The 24023-nt window shown below is 44.9% G+C and overlaps 1 protein-coding gene across 5 annotated transcripts in view; it reads left to right on the forward strand.

The window, feature by feature from the left end:
- LOC138527241 (uncharacterized) overlaps positions 1–24023 on the forward strand; it is a 381456-nt gene that overhangs the window by 146614 nt on the left and 210819 nt on the right. For all 5 annotated transcript variants that reach the window (XM_069638359.1, XM_069638354.1, XM_069638370.1 and 2 more), the window contains one exon: positions 16663–16959. In XM_069638359.1, the coding sequence (XP_069494460.1) occupies positions 16663–16959 (297 nt within the window). The remainder of the gene's footprint in view (positions 1–16662; positions 16960–24023) is intronic.

Below are 24023 nucleotides of genomic sequence, written 5' to 3' on the forward strand. Positions count from 1 at the left end.
TGCACCAGATGGAGGGCGCCTGTCTTCATTCCACCATCAATTGAAACAAGTAAGAATAAACAAATGGGTGTTTTCACTAGTGGACCAGTGCCACACCCTCAAATTAGTTGCAAGGCTGTCTACAATCCCTCCTCTTGACAAGTCAGAAAAACATCTTCATGTGCTTCTGCGGAAAATGCTATTGCTCCTATTTTAAGAAAACATAGAGCGACTCTCACACTCCAGTGGAATCAGGGAGTCCACACACATTTTTTCCTGATGCAGGTAAAAAGTCAGGTAGTTGGAGACCCATACTCGACCAACGAGACCTCAGCAAATCCCTTTGCTCTGTCTTTTCAAATGCTTACGTTAAACAACTGGCTATGGGAGACTGTCTAATATCCCTGGATATGGAGGATGCCTATTTCTACATCCCCATTCACCACCGTCCTGACAAATTCCTGCATTTCATTGTGTCAGGCAGCCACTTTCGAATCAAGGTCCTCACCTTTGGGCTCAAGTCGCACAAAATGCTTCACCGCAGGCGCGGCACACCTCAGGAAGGCGGGGATCCATGTCTACCTTTATTTAGATAACTGGTACATACAGAGCACCATCCTGCAAACTGAGCATACACACACAATAGTCATGCAAGCCTATCTAACATCTTTGGACTTCTCCTTCAATTACAAAAAGTCATCTATGATGCTGCATCAGCAAATGCTGCTTTTGGTGGCGCAACCAAACACACCACAACTTCCACTGCCAATGCTGTAACTGGCAGGGTCAACTCAATCCAATCAAATGTCAACGCACAGCAACAAGAAATGTTTGCTTTGTGATCGCACAGCAACCACCCCTAGGCCTAAGTCAAAGCGTATGATCTTCCACAGTGTCCACACTCCAACTGGGTCTATGGCCCCACCCTCCTGCCCCTCCATGTCATCTAGCAGCAATGTGCTCCATGCACAGAAGGGTCCTATGGTATGCAGTGATTATATTGAAAAAACAAAACAAATGATATAATACTGAACAAAAATTATGAAAAATAAATCTATAGGGGTTGGGGGTAAGGAGTTATAAAGTGTGGGGGGTGGTTTGTGGGAGGGATTAAAAGCATGAGGAAACAGGGGGTTTGGTGGGGCGGGCACCCCAATTTAAAAAAGAAAAGAAAAACATGTTTGGTATTATTTCATTCACTATTTGTTGATTCATTGTAAGACATGCAACCAGTCCCTAAACCCGCTATTGTGCGTAACGCCACGACCATCCACCCTAATAACAACCAGTAGCCAAAAGTCAGGTCTCAAAAACCAAGGCATCATCTGACCAACATAACCAGAATGGATCCACAACATTGTTACAATGTGCACTCAACAATGCCAGGTCTATCTCTACTCACACCCTTAATATACATGATCTTATCACTGTTCTAAACCGTGATATGTAGCTACCACAGAAAATTGGTTACACCCATCATCAGTCCCAGCCCCTCTATTGCTGTGCCCCCATGTTTCACCATCTTCCGATCCTGCAGACCTCACACCAGGGGTGGAGGAGTGGCACTTATAGCAAGGGACTCCTTGCCCATTAGAGAATTCAACTCCTACCTTAAATGACAATTGTGATATCCTTTGGGTCAAATTGACCCTCTCAGACAACATCACTCTTCATGCCATTTACTGCTCCCCCTCAGGCCCAGCTCCTTCCTTCGAAGAGAACTTCTTTTAAAACAATTCTCTTAGGAGACTTAAACCTGGGATATAACAATCCTACTGACCCAACAGCCATGTCAGTTGCTAACTCGCTTTGGGCTCTAGGATTCCATTAATGTGTCAGCTGTGAGGAACCTGAGGGCCTACTGACTTACTTTCCCCCTGTAGCCTCCTCTCAGGTGGCCAAGGAAAGGCCATCACTTTTGGATCCTGACTCTGGGGATGAATATGCGAGGGAGGATCTCCTGGTTGGAGGGAACTTGGGGAGTGGGGAGAGTACGTCCTTAGGTGGGACATGCTATCCCGCTTTCCCTTTTCACAATGAACCCTCTATCCCTCAAGCCTTTGTAGGCTACTTTCAACCATTTTCCTGCCCCCCCTTCCAAACTGTCCCCCAGAAACACCACTTCAATACTGGGACGAGGAAGAAACCCTCTAGGAGGACACATCCTCATTTGGGTGCGACAAACGCATATCAGCCTTATTTTATTGACACAAACGCATGTCAGACTCTGTGTGTTAATACTGACACTTAATAGCCTCTGCTATGAACTGGGATGTGGGGGGAGGACAACATGAGTAAGGCAGAACTATTGTTCCAATGGTGAGCGGTCTAGTCTTTCCTGGAGTCATTATGGTGGTGGCCACTTTAAAACCCGACCTTCATGTGGAAATGGGGGCTGCTGTGCGGGCAGTGTGAGCCGCGGAAGCCGAGGCAGCAGCTGGGGAGGCAACACCAGAGCAGTGACACGGCAAGTGGAGTGCTTGAGACCCAGTGACAGAAACAGAGTTTTTCACTGAAGTGAAGCTAAGGAAAGCTGGATGCCGGTAGCAGACTGAGTAAATGAGACCGACATGACTGAGCAAAGTGCTCGCAGAAGTCCTGTGCTGCAGGGGGAGCATCACTGGGGAGCAAAGCCACAGAGAGCCACTGGGAGAGGAGCGAGGCCCCACTCGGATCATGAGAACCCTGAACGGCAGAGACTTCGCAGCACTGTAAGCTCTGACCGGTGAGTAAATGGAAGTACCGGGCTGGCCGACGAATATGTATTGAACATTGTTGTTTTGAATGCCGAACTAACTGAAAGTCATTACAAGTACTCTTGAATACCGAACAAACAAAGTCATTATAAGCACTTTTGAATGCCGAACAGAGTAAAGGTAAGTTTTGAGCACTTGTGAGCTGAGTGAAAGAAAGGTAGTGCATCTAGCAAATACCATGGAATGGATTGTATGAAACACAAGTATTGGCAAATTCAAGAGCATACCAAAAAGGGGACACAATGAGAAACCAGGTATTGGCCAAAGCTAAAAGAGTTGAAGGAACTGTAGGTTAAGAGGAACCCTGTATTAACAAGACCTGAAGACTACAAGAAAGTAGAATGAATGCATGGTGGCCAAGTAAGCCACAGTACAGCGTCAAGATAGTGTGCTGTATTATCTGAGACACAAGTATGATTAAAGTCAAGTGAATACCAATAAGGGTAAGATATGAGGTAACGAATATTGGCAATAGCCAGAAGAGTTCAAAAGAACTGCATGTTATGAGTAAACCTACATTGGCAAGCGACAGAAGACTACAAGAAAGTGTAATTAGTGCATAGATCCCAACCAAGCCACTGTACAGTGTCTGAAGAGTGTGACACTGGTGAAACAACCCAACATCACTGTCAAAAGGAAGCAGTGGGCATTTGTTGATGGAAGGCAGTCACAAATGGTATCAGTTGCATGACCTGTAATGGGTGGATTGTGTGGTCCAATAACTGCGCCGAGACAGAGTGCCTCCTGCATGGAAATATTATTGATGGAAAGCAGCTAAGAAGGGGTATCGGTTGCGTGAACTTCAATGGGTGGACAGTGTGGTCTGGCAACTGCGCCTTGACCGAGGACCCTGTATTGAGAAGCCATTGAAAGTATCCATAAAGAAGTTTTGCAACAACCTTTTATGTGACTTTGAAAACAAAATATCTAACTGCCTGTTGAACTATTGAGTAGAACCACTATCAAATGAACCAGGAAGAGTCCCAAGATACTGTATTATTTTGAGTAAGCTTAAAGATTTTAACTCTTGGGGGGAAAACACCAGTATCTTTTGAACTATTTTGAACTTGGGGGAATGGGAAACTGATTACAAGCCAAGAGGTGGAAGGAGCTCTGAACTTTATTTTGAACACGATTCATTTTGCTGCTGACATATATACACATTGTATACAGTTGGGTGTGAGGGCAAGTATAGGTGTTGGATATAGACAGACATTTGATTTTGACTTTCTGAGACAGACTATCCTTACTTCTTTTTTAGGTAGGGAAATCCCATTTTAGCATAGGGCAGGTTAGGCCGCATTCCATTCTGCATTTTAAGTTAATAAAACATTTGAGAATCAATTTTGAATCTGTTGTCTGTGTCTACTTCATGAAGCCTTCACACAGTGCCCCCAGTCACATCAAAGGCTGCATCCTAGGCTGGATTGCAGACCTCAACTGCGATGTCGCGATTCACATCAACAGCCCTTGCCCGTGGTCTGACCACCACATAGTGCACTTCACTATCTCATCTATAGGACTTTCAACTCCTGTTCCCATTGCGCTGCCCCACACACTGGCCTGCAGCTCCAGAAACCTCACTAAGGAGAGTATTTGACAGGGAGCTCAGGGGCAATGTGTTTGTCTTGGAAGCAAGACAACGCATAGCAATACAGGTTTGAATACCAATCTCACGCTTAGAAACTGGTCTCCGGTATTAAGCGTGTTATAAAATAACAATTATAATTATAATAATTATTGCTCCTCTGCTCAGCACACTCTTACATGAGCCCCACCCATCACACTTCTGCCATGGCACAACCTGCTTTCCAGGAACTGGGGTAAACTCCTTCACCACGACCCATCCTCACTCAAACTCACACCTGGCTCCTACGTTCCTTGAATTCAACCACTTTGTCGGAACAATGTGCCTGCAAGAGTTTGATGCAATGTTGAGAGCATGCTGGGGTGTGACTATAATGATTACCTGTCATTGATTATACAATAATGGAATGTTTCAGGTACTTGTATGATGATGTTGACTTGCATAGTGGGGATGGTGTACATGCAAGAGTATGAGGAATTTTCCTTTGTTTGTAAACCTTTATTTACACGTGAGAGTCAAAGAGTACATGGTTTTGACAGAGGTGTATCAGTAGATCACTTATACAGTATTGGTGCAATAATTAATAGCAAGAAGCAGTAGTGTTGTGCCGAGATCTTGCCCAACAGCTCATCACTACATTTTAGTTGTGACATTCATTAAAGTACTCACAACGGGGGCCTTTGAGTCTATGCTTTTGAAATTCGCCACATATGTCTTTGAGCCCTGACACATTTGGTACGTTCCTATGGAGAGTTCCTCAGACCAATCTTTACCTTGTGGCGGGGCCATGTCCTTTGTAAGAAACACATGATGGCAACAGTAAAGACAGATGCAAGTGATTCAAGGATGTTTATTTAAACAATATGCATGTTAGAAAAATGCCTAACCTAGACCTAAGTCTAAGATGGGAGCAATCTTTGACCATCAAATGAAAAATAAGGCAGTCCTTGTGTTGTCTTGTCAAAGTAAAAGGCCTATACTAAAAAAAGAAAACTATTGCCAAATCTTTACAACTATTTAAAGATGTGTGATAGTGGTTTCAATAAAGAAAGAAGCTCACAAATAATAAGTCAGGATGTGATTGCCAGGGGTTTGCCTTCCCCACGTTTTCAGTCGGGACAATGTGGGTCTCCTAAGCACAGCACACACTCGAGCTTTCCCATCACGAGCCGACAGTTCCGTTCCTGCTAGTAGGTTCTTTGTTGGTTAAGTCTCTTTTCAATAAAAAGTCTCGCGTTCGAGGGCCTGATATTTTCAACAAACAAACACAAATGTTCTGTTCCGCGTAGGGCTTTGGTCGACGGCTTCACCCCTCGGTCCCCCTCTTCAGGGAAGAGAGCCTCAGAGTCATACTAGACAACTCAATTAAACAGTTGCTTTATCAATGAACTTTGGGTGGTAACTTTCCACCCCTGGATCGCCCTCTTTTGGGTTCAGGTCCCTTTTCACTTTCCAACCTCCCTTCTACGGATTCACAATGGCTTGTCTTTTGTGTTCTCCCTCTGCCAAGCTCAGATCCCAATGCCAAGGGCCACACACCACTTCCCCTGGTCTTATAATACTTCTTGTTTAAAAAAAAAAATGTCTCTTTTTAAAAAAAAATCACTGTGGACTTCCCTGCACTGGGTTCCTGTTAACACAATGCAACGCATTCTTCATGTGCTTCTCATACCATGCAGGATTCATTTCCCTTAGTTTCCCAATCATCTGTCGGTCAAAGACTTTCGACTGTATGGGGGATTCGACAAGACCCCCGTATCACCACTTTGACACCCTTCTGCCTTTTCTTAAGGCCTTCTGGTTACTGTAGTTCAATAGCAGGTTAATTGCGTAGAATTTCTTGCCTGAACACCCACAAGGTGCTTGATTCTGCTAAGCAGGCTTTCCCCTTTCTTATTTCAGCAGTTCTTTGTTTATTCAAAGTTCAATTAGCCACTTGCTTCTTTTGTTCAACACAGTTTGGTTTCTTTATCGGCTCTCCCGTGTGATGAATTGCTTTGCTTTCTTGTCTGTAGAGTCAAGGCCGGTACCATTAGGCCATGCGTCTCTCCCCATCTTGGCTGTCAGCGCAGGAGGCACCTGGGTACCATTGACATGTTGCAACACCCACTGGCTATTGTTTGCGGTCTTACTATTCCTTCTCTTGAGGCTAAACGGATCTCTGTCGATAAGGGCAAGGTCACTTCTCCCCTTGGTATCCTCTCGAATTGCGGCGTCTTTCTCCTCCTCTTGAACTGGTGTGCTGATTTAGCTCTGACATCGTGAGGTCTGCCTTGCTCGTCTTGTGCTCTTGTGCTCCACCTTTTATCCATGTGGGGAAGGGAAAGGGCCATCTAGTGTGTGTAATTGTGGTTAATTGCTTATCCTTGTATCCTTGCCTGACTCTTGTATTGGGACATGTCAGGTAAACAGCTCTGGTGTTAGTCCGTTGTCTTTCATGTTGTGTGAAAGAAGTGTCCGTATCGGAAAAGGGGGGGCAGTGTTTTGAAATATCCTACATGGTAGGATGGGAAAAAAGGTGTTTAAAGAAGGGGGATACCACGTCTCGCCTGTCGGTGTCCCACTCCCCAAGGCCCCCCCCCCCATCCAGGTGAGCTTCCCGCACTGGACCACACCCAGGGACTAGATCCAAATGCGATGGCTGTGTCCTGGCCACCTGGATGACAGATCCCCAGGGACTAGACACACCTTCAGGTTTCTCACACCTTCCACTTCCTCAATACACAGTGCTTGACCATCATGCAACCTATATTAAGGAAGGATCTGAGTCGTCTCAACAGGATGTCCGTACACAGGCCAAATAATGCACCCATTGGTGAAAATGGTACCAGCAGGTCTACCACTAAAGATAGTGTGTTCAATACACAGATCCAAAATTCACATAGTTTGCTACAGCTCCACTGCATGTGTAAATGATCAGTGTTTCCAAGTCTGCATCTCAGGCATCTGCTCTCTGTAGTCTGGTATAGTTTACTGATCCTATTGAGAGTGTAATACAGTCTATTAAGAATGTGGTATTGGATCAATATGAGTCTAGAGTTCATAGATACTGTCCTGGTTAATGTGCACATCTTATTCCATTGCTTGTCTGAGAGGTCTATTCCCATATCACCGGTCCACTAATGTCTTGTGCTAGTAGATAGCATTTTAACCTTACACATAATCATCATATACAGTGTGGCTAACAGTTTGTGACATGAATTGGAGATGTACCTGCAGGGCTCATTTTCAGGGGGCTCAAGTCGGTAACCTCCTCTGCAATACAGAAACAGCAGTCCTCAGCCTGTAAAACTGCACCCTTTGCGGTGCACCTTTGATTTTGCTTCCAGGTTTGTAATGTTAGAAACCTCCCATCAGAGAAGAAGCCACCCAAAACCCTTTATTCCATCTTTCCCCAGTGTGCACTGACCGAACCGTCCCAGGCAGGGGAGAGGCCAGGGAATTCCCATAGTGGTAGCCACTTGTAGTATGGTGTCACCCCCACTTTTGCAAAAATAGCTCACCATTCTGTGATTGTGATAAGTACTGGGTCATAAAGGCAGTCTTCTTTGTAAGTCGTGTCAGGTATTAGTGTTTTGGTATCTGTCTTGTCGGCTACCAAGCTTTCAATTCAAACTTATGGTGGGGCACATTCCCTTCCGTACCAGTAGCATGCAAATTGCGCCTGAGCCACCATTCAGTATATTTTGAGATGTGGGGCAGCGAACCCCGAACCCACATGCTACAGGAATTGGGAAAGGAACCCATGAAGTCTGGCGAAATAGGCTCTACCAGCCAGAGGAGTACATTAGTGAAGTTGTATGATAATTTGGGAAGCAGTATAATTTTAACCAGAGCCAATCTGCCTGCCAAGTGCAGGTTTCCACCTGCTCAATTTTTAGCCACATATTTTTCTTGTGCACTGTAATTATCATGAAGAAGTGAATTCCTATCCCTAGATATAAGGACCGCCATGTATTTAAACCGGTCAGGCACCCATCTCAGGGCAAACTCCCCCTGCAGCCTCTCCATGTTGGCGGTTAAGGGGAAGATTTCAGACTTGGTGTAATTCACTACAAACTCTGAGTATTCTCCGACATGTCTAATATCATGCATTATCAGATCTAGATTTAGGTGTGGGTCTCTAACATACAATCATACATTATCTGGGTAAAGGGAAATTAATCCCGGGGGTCCTGTTAACTGTATTCCCTATTTTCTGTGGTTCTCCCATATGAAGTGTGCCATAGGTTCGTTGGTAAGTGCAAATCATTATGGTGACAGTGGGCAGCCCTGCCAGGTGACTCTGCCCAGGGAGAACTGCTTGCATACTTGCGAGTTCACTGGGACTCTTGCTACTGGGTAAGCATAAAGGAGTTTGATGTACTTTATCATGTTGGTGCCAAGTACACACTTCCTCAATATTGTGAATAAATACTCCTGTGACACCTTGTGAAACACTTTCTGCACGTCCAAGATTATCGCCACGGCGGATGCCTCAGAAGACAACTCTGCCATGTTGAACAAGCGGCAGATATTTAGTGCTGTTAATCTACCTGAGATAAAGCCTGCCTGATCCCTATGGATCAGGTGAGGCATCAGAGGGAGCAAATTGCAAAGAGCTTCACGAAAATGTTGGTGTCTAAGTTGATGAGCAACAGGGGTCTGTCAGACTGGCCATCAATACTGGGTTTGTCTCGTTTGAGGACTATATGTATTGTGGGCTTTCGGGCGATTCTGGAAGGACAGAGTTTTCTAGTGATTTGTTCCAGATGCGCAGTAGGTGGGGGCCCAGTACTGCACCATATTTCAAGTATAATTCCATCGTCAGTCCATCTGGGCCTGGAGCTTTACCTCTACAGGGTTCTTTAATGACTGACATAATGTCCTCTACTATAAATGGTGTGTTGATTTACTCTCTGGTGCTGGCGGACAGTCTGGTTATCAGGATACCATCCAGTAGGTAGTCTATAGCTTGCTCGCCTTTTCAGCAGCCAGGCACTGTACAGGTTTTCATAGAAATGGTGAAAGACACCAAGGATGTCCTGGTCGGTCCATTTTCAATCCCCTTGCTGGTCCAGTATACAGTCTATTTGTGCGGGATCTCTCTCATTACGCACCAATCTGGCTAGAGTTCTCCCCGGGAGATCATTCTTTCCATACTGCCAAGTAGCTATAGGCTTAGAAGAATACCTAGTTTCCCTTTGGACGTGTTCCCGAAATTGCTCTAGAGTGGCACGAATATCCGCCAACAGTACAGGGCTGGGTGTAGCAGCGTATATAGTCTAATGCCTTAAGTTTATTCTTGCAGCTCCCTAGGTCGTGCCTTATAGTCTTGATGACCCCAAATTCCCTGGAGATTGACATCCCCCTAATATACACCTTGAATGCTTGCCATATTGTGCTGCATGAGGTGGCATCTAGGATGTTGTGGGTGAAGTAACTCTGCATGTCATCTTCTATGTATGTTTTAAAAACTAAGTCTCATAGTACCTCTGGTTTAAATCTCGATGACCTGTGGTTAACTACCCGGCTCCTCATCATCATGCGCAACACTATGGGAGAGTGGTCTGATAGTGTGTGCAGGAGAATATCCATGGTCAGTACCTTCCCCATTAGAGGTTGTGAGATCAGGAAGATGTCTATGCGTGATGCCATCTGGTGTACCAAGGAGTAGAAGGTATAGTCTTGTGTTTCCAGCTATAGTGCACACCACACATCTCGCAAACCAGCTAACACTACAGCCAACGTGCCGCTCTAGATGGAGGACATAGGGCTGTACCAGTCCTGTCCATCCATTGATCCAGGATAGTGCTCATGTCACTGCTGGTTCCATGTGATATCGCCGCAAAAATATCGCCATACAAAATTTTCGCCATATTTTTACGGCGATATTACCCCATGGAACCTGCGTTGGACACCCCCGCAACCCCCATCCAGTTACCCCATAAATTATCCCCACCAAAAATATCGCCTACGGCTGTTCCCGACGACCATATGTACGGCAATATTTTTGGTGGGGATAATATTACCCGATACCTCACTGCCCCCATAAGACACGCACCGGTGAGTATGTGTCTATAATGAACGCTACATTTGCATAGAATTCAGGGCTATCTGTATTCAGGCCGTATGCGTTAACCAGGAGCATCTCAACACCTTCCAGAATGCCATGTACAATTACGTATCGACCTTTTGGAGGAAAAGTGCATTGATCTTGTACCTGTTCACATACTCCATTATCCTCCTGGTTTTAGTGTGATTACTCATTCCCTGGGCCTTCTGACTCATTACATGAACTGCAGCCATATCTCAACGCAGTCAAATTCTCTGTCGAAAGGATTGCCAGGTGCCACCTATGTTCCTGTAACAACATGATCATGCTTAAAATAGGTCAGGCCTCTGCCTGCCAAGACAATCTTTTTAAACTTTGAATCCTCAAGAGGTTTGGTACGAGAGGGGGAGATGGGACAGGAGGAGATTGGTTGGAGACATCAGCAGGAGGTGGACTGGACAGATCTGAAGAACGTGGGTGGGAGGCATCTGGAGGAACTTGGTTTAAAGGTATGCATAGAATCAAGAGAAACTGATCACCCCTCTCTATGCCAATATCACAGAGATTGGTGATGCTTTTACACACACAAATTACAAATCAAAAACACCCACTTGTTTTTTTGACCATATAGGGAAAAAGGAAGAGAAAATCTCACCACAGAACCACACAAATATATTAAGAAAAACTATTTTATTAATGTTCACAGTAAATAAAAAAATTAAAAACTAGACAACATGACTTCATTCTTTGTCTTAGTTAACAATTACTAAAAATGTTGACAATTAAATCAATGATAAAATTGCAAGGAGGTGAATATCAAATAACGTGGAAAATTAATTTACATAGAAAGACTCCTGTTATTTGTAGTCTTACAGATCGTCGACATGTTTCAGCCGAAATTTAAATTGAACACTATCTCTAGTGTCCTTTTCAACACAGATATAAGGGCCTCTGATTGGTGAGAACCGAAGTTGAGGAAACCCAATTTCATTTTCCTGTGTAAAGTGCTATGTTGCCGTAACTATACTGCAGACTGTGTGTGTTGCCACATATGACATTCAGGACACCAGACTTCAAAGGATATCTCAAGGGTTTTTATTTTTTGTATCACAATTGATTCAGCTTTATTACTGTAGATGACTTCTATTTTGCACACTAAAGGTCATCACTCTCTATTCTCTCGTCTGCTTCCCACCTAGGTAGCCTTTATCCAGGGTCGTTGACTAGAGATCGGGAACACATACTATATACAGGTATATTTATGATGATGGCCTAAAGGTCTTAGCCTTTTTTCTTATCTTACTACCTCTGGGGTTCTTCTAGGTGGTAACCTATTTTACCAACCCCCCAGGATAATGTTTAAAAGTGTTCCTTATGGTTTGGTGCCTTCCAAATGCCCATTTCTCACACTCTGGATTTTACCATCCTTTGAGTTCCTTTCTTCTTACTCCCTTTATGCTTTCTTTCCTAGCTCAGCCCCCCTCTCTCTCTTTCTCTCTTCCCCTTGTCTACCCCCCCTTCTGTCCCTCCAATGGACACACAATCTCCTGGCATCTCCTTTTCTCTCTCCACTCTACTCTCCCCGCCCCACCTCTTGACACTCCTCACTCTCCTCTTGCTACTCTACTCTCCCTTCTGATCTCCTCTGCCTTCTATCTCCTCCTCTTGCCTATCCTTCCCTCTTCTCCCACTTTTATTCCCCACTTAAAACTCCCTTGGACACTCCTCTCACTCCCACTGAGTTCTACTTCTACTGTTCCTCTAACAACACTCAGATTTTCGAGTAATCATTCACTCATTCACTGTCTCGCTCTTTCAAACGTGCAACATTCTCCCTTACAACGAACACCTCACCTGCATCAATGTCTGCTCCACCACCCTTCCTCGACCTGCTCTCCTGTCCGCCTCCACTCCCCTCCACTGACGCTAACCTGAACACCACTCACTCCTTCTGTCTCTTGCTGGCTTTTTATACCCCTGACTTCCTGTGTCCTTATCTCTCTCCTCAGCCTATTGGTTCGTCTTTCACCTGCTTTTTGGGGCCAGTTCTGGTCTTACTATTTCCCCTGTGTTTGTGCAATAGCAGTGGGAAACATTAAATCCCCTGATTATCCCTGCCCCCTTTTCACACATCACACTCGGGTCAGTCGGATTCTGGGGTCTGTGCTGCTGTTGCATTGAAGTGTCAAGTCTTTCTTTGGAGTCAGAACAACTCGCCACACCGGTGCTGGTGTTTTCAATCTTTTAATCCAGTGATTTCACTCAGCAGAGTGCCATGACCTTCATCAACTGCATGGCTCTTGCGACATGTAGTCTTGAAATGAAACAAACAGGCCAAAATAGGATATGGCATGCATTTGGTGATTGATGGTGGTATCTTCCATATGCCAAGGCACATGTATGGGGGGCAGGTACTGGGCCCCCAGCTCCCTCTGCCCACCTAAGACTTGGTCTGGTGAATACCCTGGTAGGCCTCCTGCTCCAGATTGAGAGGAGTCCTTAAACCCCCCCCCTGACATGGTGAAGTGTCCGACCCTGCCACACTATTTGTGTATGTGTGTCTGTGAAGCATATATAAAGCAATACTATAAAAGCTTGTTATCCAGCCTCATTGGGAACTGGATGAGCAAGCATACCTTCATTATTTGAAATCAAATAGGCTGAATAACCAAATGTCAGTAATCCACAGGGGTGTTGCTAGGTCTGGAAAAGATCTGGGGGCTAGCTAACCTTTTTGATTTTAACCCCTGAGCTTCTATCCACGGCTACAACCAAAAGACCCAGGGCTATAGCCCCCTCAGCCCCATCCCCCAGCAACTTCTAAGTTAGTTAACAGAGTGAAATGGCCAGAGAACAAAGTATCCAGTCTTTTTGCTGTGTTGGCTGATTCCGACATGTAGTTATCGGGCATAAAAGCATTGTTATCTGGCCTGTTTGAACCAAAACGGTTCTATTGCTGGCAATAGGGGATACTGGACAATAGAATGTGGCAGTTAATTAGGTGCTGTATAAGAAAGGCATTTGTGTGTATATGTATGATATAAATTAGCCTCTTTCATGTTTTATGTCTGAATGTGTCCTTTCTTTTCTCTCCCGCATCCCTAATTTCTTGTCTTCCATTACCATTGCTCTAAAGAATACCTCTCCTGTTTCGTTCCCATTGACAGCCCCTTCGCTCCCCCCCTGTACTTTCTACGCTCATAGGGCTAACCTCACCACAACTCCTGTTTTCCTTGCTGTCCTTTGCTCAGATCTTCTTGCATAGAGGCCTGCCGGGCTTGTCCTTCCTCCTCTCCACTTCTCACCTCCAGGAGCACTTGATCCTATGGCCCCCTTCATGCTTGGACCGTGATAGAACTATGTGGAAGCACAAGCCACTTTATAGGTGGACAGACCCACATGAGCTGGGGCCGCAGCCAGGGGGGATACCACGAGGGACAGGCTGCATTGAGTGGCTATGGTCTACGTTTGATGAGGCTGTACCCTTCCAAGCTGTACATGCCACATCCCCTTTACCTCTGTGAAACCTACAAATTCCAGGTAATCTACACGTGTATGGAGCATGGATCAGAGACCGCATTACGTTCCTGGATACCAGTCACTGTCAAACTGAGTTTGTTTCAGATTTGGCATATGATTGGGTGCAGGTACAAGCTCTTTATTGAGACCTCAGTTCTGGCTAGGCATCATCTCCACATGGGAGATTAGCAGAGGGATGCATCCTGGAAGGTGATCACCCGCCATCTTCGATTCCAAGGAGCTATGCTCTTCAAAGAGCAAAGGGAGGAAAAGGTCCACCTAGTGTAAAATGAAAATAAGCACTAAACCAAACCCTTTCACCCTAGTTTCTCCAAAACCTAGCCTGCAGGCTCTCTGGGTGACTCATATTTTAGGGGTAAGCAGAAAATCCTAATCCAGAAGAAAAGGTGACTACTGCTCACTCCTGATTGGGACCCCCTCTCATACTCCACTCGATAGGAGGAAGTGGCGTACAGTTTCTTCACTATTGGTTCGATATGAGTTCAGACATTTATGCCCTCAACACCATACAAAGAGGATATGCCATAGTGCGAGCCATGCTCTCCATGCACGGGACAAAGTCCAGGGATCATGTGAAGAGCTCCTACCTTCAGAGGGAGATCCAGAGTCTCATGGAAAAGAATCTTGTCTGTCAGGCCCATCCAGCTTCCAGGGGTAAAGGCTGCTATTCCACTATCTTCTGAGTCCCCTAGGACTTTAATTAAAAAGGGTTACTTTGCACATTTCCAACATCGATTCTTGATGGAGATATTCCAATATTTTAGTCCCCGTGTGGCTAGTGAAGACTCAGTCATGTTGCTAAACCTCGTGGAGGCTGCCGGAACATTTCTCACCCCCTCAAGAGTCTGAGATCTAGGACAGAGGATCAAAATGTGCAGTTTTCAACATCCCAATGGTCCTGAGATCTGTTCCAAGAGTGTGCACCAAATCCCTAGCACCCTTGGTGGGGAGGATGCACGCTGAAGGAGTGATCATCTGCATCATACTTGGACGATCTCTTAATCCAAGGACCATCCCAAATATGGCATGTCCAAGGTCTCTGTTTGGCTTCCAGGAGATTTACATGTTTGCCGACCTCCAACAACCAACTCTCCTCTGTTGGAGGTTTCCAGAGGCTGATGCTTGGGGGATCGATGATCTTTCAATCCTGTTGCTGAACATGCTCTTGTAGGCCTTTTATGGACCACCAGTACTAATCATTACCACTTACTCAACCAGAAGATCCCAGTTTCCCATCTCGTTGCAGTTGGCAACACCCTCTTAACCTCTGCTTACCAGTTATTCAACTACAGTTCTGCTCCTGGGGTGCTCAAATCTAAATAACAAATGGCTTTGGATGGCATAGACTTTAATAGGTTGGACTTTCTGTGAGAGGGCCTCTTGGCCCCCTCTCCTTAATGATACGAAGTTTCAAGAGACCTACCACTCCAAGAGTGTTCTCCTTTCTCTGTCAGCCTTTAATGGCCTACTGTGGGGAATTGCCTCTCCCCCCCCCCCAATTAAGGCTCTCCATCTATAGCTTAGTTTCTGCAGGAGGGCTTTGGCCTAGGTGTAGCCACTCTTTTGTTAGAGCTCAGTTTGCAGCTATACAGGCTTCCAGGGTCCTCTGGGTGCAATCCAGTCCTAATTGCACCATGATTTCCCAGCTTTTTATAGTGTCTGTCTCTCGGCCCAGGATTACATGCCTGATTCCTGCTTATGACCTGCCTTTGATGCTCAGAGCTATCTAGGGTTCCTCCTTTAAGTCTCTCCCCCAAAAGAAATGAAACCCCTAACTTAGAAGATCATCTTCTTGGTTGCTTAAACTTCCAACAGAAGAACAGGGAAGCTGGGAGCACTCGTCTGCATACCTCCCAACCTGATGGTCTCTCCCAAAGCTGTCACTTTCTAACGCGATCCAACTGTCCAGTCCAAGGTAGCTTCCACATTTAATTTGTTCTAAGAGATTGTCATCCTGGCACTACCACGGGACCTCCCACTGGGGAAGAAGGAGCTCCTGTCTTCGCTGGACAGTTGTTCTATCTTTTTTTCTAACTTGGATAGGATCTACGCTTGCTTGGCACCTTCAAGGAACCAAATAGTAGTCATTACGCGCTTCACCTTCCAGGGCAAGTTGATCATGACTTTGCTTCTCTATTGCTCCGTGCTGGACCCTTTCTGCTTAATTTGGTAACAAGTACACTAGGTTTTTTGCCGAAATTAGTTGTCGATCTTTAATTACGAACTGGTGCGTCTATCTATGATGTTTGGTATACTTCAAGACTTGGGACTGAAACAAGAAATAGTGGATATGGAGGAAATGCTCTCATTGCTTACCAGTAATCTGTGTTACTGCTACCCCTGCAGTTCCTCCTTACAGTCCTTGCACTCGTCTCTTCCCTCCCTGGGATTTCGAACCCTTGAATACTTTGCTATCGAAACTGAAGGATTTCTGGGTAGTTGGTCCCATAAACTCCTGGAGGCGGTGGGGAGCTCTGGCCAACTGGAAGAAGAAAGGCACTGGAGAGACAAATTAAAGAAGAAAGACTGGGAGAAGGCAAGCCGCCTTCAAGAGTCAGGAATAGGACGTGGGAGAGTGAGTCTAGGTGTAATGAAGATTGCTGGCAAGCACACAGAATGTTATGCCCATTCGGGTACCATTTTATTTCAATGCGTTTTTAGGATGTTGGTGTTACTGTGCCCATGATGTTATAGTCGCTGTCGAGTGCATAATGCATAGAGAGGGCCCTGTAGCAATATAACTTTGTATTTCTATTTCTTGACAGCCTCTCCGGTTATCACCTCGGTCTTCTCTATCAAGGAAGAGCCCAGTCCCCTAGATGTGGATGCAGAGGAAAGTAGAATCAATCAGGAAAAGACAAATGCCCGCGACTGCAATGTTAAGAGAATCCATGTTGGAAACCATGAAATGGATATCGAAATGGCTACTGGCCGAGGAATGGCTGAGATTAAACGTCGCACGGAGCACGAAACAGCGAGAAGCGAAGGTGCCAGCAAAAGTCTGATCCCAAGGAACACTTTGGAGATGCTGAAAACAGGAAGCACACAGAAACCCGTGGCAGGTAATGAAACGGCAGTAAACACGTGGGAGAAACATTGTGCTGAACTGTTGTACCGAGGAGGTCATGTCCATTGCAAAGAGCTGTTTCTAAACAGTTTTCTGCTCACACAACCATGGACATGTAGTGGGCAGATAAGCTCATTTGGGCTGCCGTTATTTTGCTACTATCATAATACGCCCATATTACATTGTTTTACTGTCCAACATTACGTATCCCTTGGCTACGCGATGCGGCACAAATGTTTACAAATTTGGACAGTGGAATGACAATTTGAATTTGTTTGACCATAGCCTGCACGGGCGCTTTGGTGGGTGTTTGCCTTGAAACATAGCAGTATATTATTTTCCTGTGCAAATTGGGGGAAAAACAGCTGAGGCAGGATCCCACACACTGATGACAATTGCTTCATATCTCTTTTTTAGGCTATGCCAATTAATTCTATACAGCTTGTTGTTGCCCCGCAGTGAATAGCCTGTACGTTTGGAGGACTTCTTAATCTATATTTTGTTTTATGGACGGTCACCTTTCCTCAGCACATCCTCCGTAGCGTTCTGTGTGATATTTTTTTTTTTTTTTTTTTTAATAATAAATGCAGGACACAAAAAAAGCCAAATTAGTTTTTCAGCCAATTTGGTGCACCCCCCATTCACCTCCTAAACCCCCCCCCCTGCACCGCTCCTCCATAACCGTCCCTAAGCCCCCCTAACACAAACACAAATGCACCCATCACTCTCCCCAGGCCCCTCCGCGCACACTCCAAACACCACCGCACAACATACACGCAAACAGTCACACACTTACCAATTGCGTCTTCCAGTGGCGCGCACTCATGTGCGACGGGGGTATGATAGTTAGATTAAGAAAGACTGCTCCGAGCGTTCACAGAGGGTCTTTCTAAATCGGGCTTTCAAAATGTTTTTTTTTTTAAACAACATTTTCACTTAGTACCCCTCAGTAGATACAGGTCAAGACATACCACTCAGTAGAGACAGGTCAAGACAGAAACACAGAATTTGCCTATATGAAACGATAGATAGAGCTAGCCAGTCCTCGTGTCCATACCTCACCCTAAAACAGGCCACATCATTTCCATAATTATCCATTTCCTGTCAGTGCTATTGTCCACCTGTCTCTGTCTTTGGCTTCTGGAAGGTGGGCCCCCCTTCTTTCTTCTTAGTATTATTATTATTAGGCTATTTATTTAGTACAAACCTAGCTTCTGAAAGCAACGGAGCGATTTACAAATTGTAAGAAGGACACAGTGAGGATGCTGCATACAAGAGTGCATGGAAGGGCAGGGTGGGCAATTTTGCAGCAAGGGATGTACAAGCAACCATAGGAGGACACGGGGGAGGATATCACCCAGTCTCAGGAAGGGTTCGGAGTGGAAGGCGTGGACATAGATGTTGGGGAGGAGCCATTCCTTGAAGAGGAGGGATTTGAGCTCTTGAGAAGGACTTTAGCATTCTTAATATGTGGCCTGCCCTGCCTCTGATTGACGGGACTGAAATACATGCCACTCTTCTGAAAGCATAAAGCTTGTGCAAAGCACTACTCTCCCCTTACAAGTGCATAGCTTCTTCCATTTTTTATTTAACTCTACTTTTACTTTATAATTAAACATATAGATAGTAACTATTATTTTATAAAAAAACATTACAACAATGAAGAAATAAGAAACGCACATACATGTTAGTTGTGCCCAAAATAATTGGCAATGCTACATACAATTCCTTGGAGATCATATGTTCTCACAAGCTGTTTAATTGAACTTCTAATGGTGTGAATACATTACTTTCTTACACAATGTTATCTGTCAAACCAGTGATACAAATTCACATACAACTCTTATAATTTCGGTTTACACATTTTTTTTAATTTGTCAAAATAAAATGTCTTCAATAAACTTGTCTGCTACTGAATCCGTAGAATTTGGTCAATTAGACATGCCTCTTGAATTCAGACACATCCTATCAACGTCCAGAGCTCTTGTCACTGTCAAGTACTAAAGTAAAACATGGACATTATTTACCGTTTGGTGTGCCAGCCAAGACATCAATCCAATCACATGGACCACTCCTCAAATACTGCCCTGCCTGTAATAGCTGCCTAAGAGTGGCTTTGCCCATTCGCCTGTCAAGGTCCACCTAGCAGCCACTTCAACACTTGTCACAATGTCCTTGTGCTCTGAGAGGCTAACAAAGGAGTTCATGAAATGTTTTTTTCAGGACATTCCCCACGATTCACAAGATTGCTCCCTTTTGAGAGCTCAATACATTCCATACAAGGTTAAAGTGCCAGCTATTTGAGCCAATACAAGCAGCGACATCAAGTATGTTTCCTGGAAGGCAGCGTTCTTGGTCGCTACATCTTCAGCACAGAGAGTTGGCGAGCTACAGACTCTCTCTATGCAGGAGCCCTACCTAGTATTCCACAAGGACAGAGTGATCTTTTGGCCGAATGCCAAGTTTGTGCCAAGTGCTCCTTCCTCATGCCACCTAAAAAAAAACACTAATACTCCCAGCTTTCTTTAATACACCCTCTTTCTGAAGAAAGGGCACTACACTCTTTAGATATCAAAAGGGCTCTCAAATACTACTTTGACTGCACCAAGGCTTTACGCCATTCTATACACACAGAAAGAGGCTGAGGGAGTGGCACTACCCACTGCTAACCAACCCCCATTAAGGTTTAACACCTTTAACTACAAACGTTAGGGTTAGACAATGGGCCTCATCACGAGTTGGGCGGTAACGCCAGCACTATTAGCGCTGGCGCTTATAGCCCTACCGCCAAACCCCCCGGTGCTATTGGCGCCGGATCACGGGTTTGGCGGAAGGGGTATTGCCCATTCCTCATTGGGCCCATTCAGGAATTCCTCATTCCCCATTGGGCCCAATGGGGAATATTTACGCTATTACCGCCGACGGATTTCCGGCCGGCGGTAATTGTGCCGAAAATCGGCAATTTTGCTGCAGATTTCCCCCCAGCTCAGAGCTGGGGGAAATCCACCAAAGCCATGATCTGGCTGACCCTTAAATGCAGCGGTAATAGCACTACTGCTGCATTTAAGGGTTACCGCTAGACTCGCGATGAGGCCCAATGGTACTGTTTTCTCAATATTGTACCATGGACAAGTTAAAAAAACCAAAGAGACCAGTTGGTGCTTGCAATGCATTAAATTCAGAGGCACACGACGAGTCTACGTTTAAAAAAATAAATAAACAATTTTATTAACATATATGTCATTTAACCGGGTGCCAATGTGCACCAAAAAGTTTCAACACAAAATAGGCATACACAAATGAAACACTAATAAACAAACAGTGCAGAATAGGTTACAGACAGTAAAGCAGTAGGTCAAGAGAATTGGATCAATTGGCCTAAACCAATCAGTGGTGTAATAAAAGTGTCATGTGCTGTGCAAATACGCATATTAGCTCAATCTAACACTCCATACAAGCTCACCATTACTCATTCATCCACATACATACAAGTCATTCCAGCATGTTTCTTTCCAAAATAAAGTGCAATGATTGTGCATGGAAATTCATCAGGGACTGTCAACAACAAGTAACAAACAAAACACTGTTATAGAAAAATTTGCAAATTCTGCTAAAATGCAACAAGGAACATTTACGCCATTCTAACCAACTAATCTTAGCGCTTGAACCTAATGGGGCAGGTTAAAGAATTTTAAAGGCTGCAATTGCCAAATGGCTGTCATCCTGCATTGCTCATTGTCACACAAAGGTTGGAAGGCTGCTCTCTGGCAAGCCAAGGGCACCTTCCACAAGGGCTAAGTTTTTCAACCTGCACCCTCTCCCTCATAACTGTCCCTAAGCCCCCCTAACACAAACACAAATGCACACACTTACTCTCCCCAGACCCCTCCGCACACACTCCAAACACCACACCACAAAATACACGCAAACAGTCGCACACTTACCCACTTGCGTCTTCCAGTGCTAGACTCGGCCGCGCCGGTCAGCTGCTGCGTGCACCCATGTGCGACGGGGGTATGATAGTTAGATTAAGAACGACTGCTCCGTGCACTCACAGAGCAGTCTTTCTAAATCGGGCTTTCACGTTTTTTTTTTTTTTTAAACATTTTCACTTAGTACCCCTCAGTAGAGACAGGTCAAGACAGAAACACAGAATTTGTCTTTATGAGACGATTGATAGAACTAGCCAGTCTTTATGTCGATGCCTCACCCTAAAACAGGCCACATATTTTCAATAATTATCCATTTCTTGGCAATGCTATTGGCCGCCTGTGTCTGTCTTTGGGTTCTGGAAGGTCGGGCCCCCCTTCTTTCTTCTTCCTCTTAGTATTATTATTAGTTCAGCCTATTTGGTGGGGGTGCTGCTCCATGACACCTGCAGGACATTTCTGCATACCTTCTGAAGATTTTACAGCATAGTCAGAAGCATGTCTGAGGAGTCGAAGTTCAGATAGGAGGTCCTGCGCAACCTGTCAACATTAGGTGAGCAGCTTTCGTTTCCTGCTACCTGTCTAAAAAGTATTTCTAACTGCTTTGTAATCTATTCAACAACGTGTAAATCGATGAAAAATCCAATGCTGGGCAAGGAAACGGTTACTTGCGTGTATCCTAAGTTCTCCAGCATTGGCATCTTTCATAGATTCACGTGCAACCCCTCATGAGGCTCAACATTAAATGCTTGCCATTGCTTTACAATAATCTGAAAATTGCCCACGTGGTTTGATGTAAGGAAGATGGCGTCTGCTGACTGGAGAGCAAATACACCAGAATAGTCTAAGATTCCTAAAGTGAGTGCAGTTCATTGCTGTCTACAATGGAGACTGCTCTATTGTATAAAGAAAATTCCCAGCCGGGTAATGGAGATTATGCAATTGCTTTTGTATTTATGAAAGATGCAATGCTGGAGAACTGTTTTTCTAGATAAGTAATTTCTTTGGGTATTGCGTTCTTTTGCTGACAGTAATTTGTGGATCTTGACCTCGGAGTAATTACTTCGAATTTGTATCGAATTGTTTAGGGAATTGTGGGGTAGGGGGTAAAAAGTGGGTGTGGAGGGGATTTGGTGGGGCAGTAATAAAGGGGAAGTGGGCATGCAGTGTAATGCTTCTGAATTGAAAAAAAGTGATGAAGTAATTACTTTGTGAGAAAGTACCACAAAGTAATTGCTATCGGCAAAAACGAACATGGAAAACATCTTTTGATACTAGATTGTCTTCTAATATCCACTTCATGTGCAACATGTAACTTCCATTGGGGTTTTTCCTTATCATGCCACTCACCAGTACAGTTCTTGCTAAAGATCCGCAGCTACGTAAAGCCTGAATCCCAGAGGCAACAGGACGAGACCCTGCTCTGGGTTCCTTATGTCCTAAAATATCTGACCCTATTCAGCAATAATTTCAGTCTAATATCACAGAGGGAATTTCACATGCAGTCATTTCGGGATCTGCAGAGTAATATTTAGGGGGCATTGTGATGAATGTGGTAATGTCATCACTGCCTCCATGGGGGGATCCTTCCCCAATGTCGCCAGGGTGAGGCAGACGCTCTCTGATCTGAACTCTGGGGCTGGATATTTGAGAAAGGATCACAGAGGGTGTGGGGGCTGCTTTTATTGAAGTAAGGGTGACTTGCCAGATGAGACATGGTAATCCCCTTATCAATCCCAGTTTAATACCCAAGCCCCAACTCCCCAAGTATCCATGTTCTATTGTAAGGTGGGAGAAAACCAACCATATATTATTTTCCCTTTAGAAGAGATCTAAACGCTTCCTCATCAAACCCCTACAATTCAGCTTCCCCCATAAGGAATTCTAAAATCAACCCACAGGGTCGTATCAGGAGCGCTGCCCGAGCAGGGGTTGTGACTGGGGCAGGGTTGACTAAAAGTACTGGGGCGATGAAGAGGGGGAGAATAATACAGATTTCCAAACCAAAGAACCAAACTACGCACTCTAGTTTTTGGACTGACTCAATTAAAACTGGGAAGTTAAAAACCGCTGAGAGCCAGAGAGAGACTCCCCTCCCACCCCCCCCCCCCCCCGGTTTAAGCTGGGACCCGGAGAGTGGCGTGCAGAGCGAATCTGCTGCTGTTGGGAGAGAGCGAAACATCTCAGCCAGAAACGAGAAGGAGAAAGGCTGGAGCCAGCATGATGGAGCCAGGAGGTTCGCTGACGAAACAAGAAGCTGCTGTTGCACTGGGACATGCTGCAGGTACACCAAGAGCCAGTGAAGAACTCCTGGGCGTTCACAGATGACCAACGGCAGCGCTATACGAGCCGGAGCCGAAAAGGATGCAGACCAGCTGCATGGAAGCCACGAGAGATGGGGGAAAGAAGCAGAAATACTTTACCAACTGACCGTGCGAGAATCTAGGAACGCAATTCAGACATGTTGAGTCCACTCAAAGACAGTGGTGACCGCATGGTGTATCACTGAAGGCAGTTCATTATACACAATACATCAGAGAGAGGAAGAGAAACTGAAAGGACATATTATTCAGAGGGAACCCTTAATATATGAATGGGGGAAATGCAAGCAAATAGGAAACCAGAGTGAGGTAAAATATCAAGAGGATACATTATCCAACGCAGTTCATAGGCAATACTGGAAAAGGGCAAATGCCCATGATTACAAGTGTGTGAGAAAAGAAACCCTGGCAGGAAAGTATACCAGGCAATTACAAATGTGTGAATGCAAGAAACCCTTGCAAGAACGAATAGCAGGCCATAACAAAAAAGGTACAAGGATCCAAGGAAGTCCTGAGAGATAATAGAAGGACTGGACAAGGGATTATACTAACAAGGGGAAGAGAAACCACCTTGGTAAAAAATGTAAGATGGGAATCTTGAAAGAGACAAAGTAAAAAAATCCACCAAGTTCTTTTGTAAAGGTGACAGTTGACCAAGAACGGCCCAGAGAACTGCTATTTGTGAAAACCTCAAGAACGAATAAGAATCCAGGGGAAGGGAACCACCCTCTGGAACAAGGAGCTTTGTAAGTGAAGAACCTTTGGGTTGGTGCCACTTATTCTTTTTTTCTTAACACTTTTTACCAACC

The sequence above is a fragment of the Ambystoma mexicanum genome, chromosome 1q (genome assembly GCF_040938575.1).
Source record: "Ambystoma mexicanum isolate Mex_15411 chromosome 1q, UKY_AmexF1_1, whole genome shotgun sequence".
In the NCBI taxonomy this organism is placed as follows: domain Eukaryota; kingdom Metazoa; phylum Chordata; class Amphibia; order Caudata; family Ambystomatidae; genus Ambystoma; species Ambystoma mexicanum.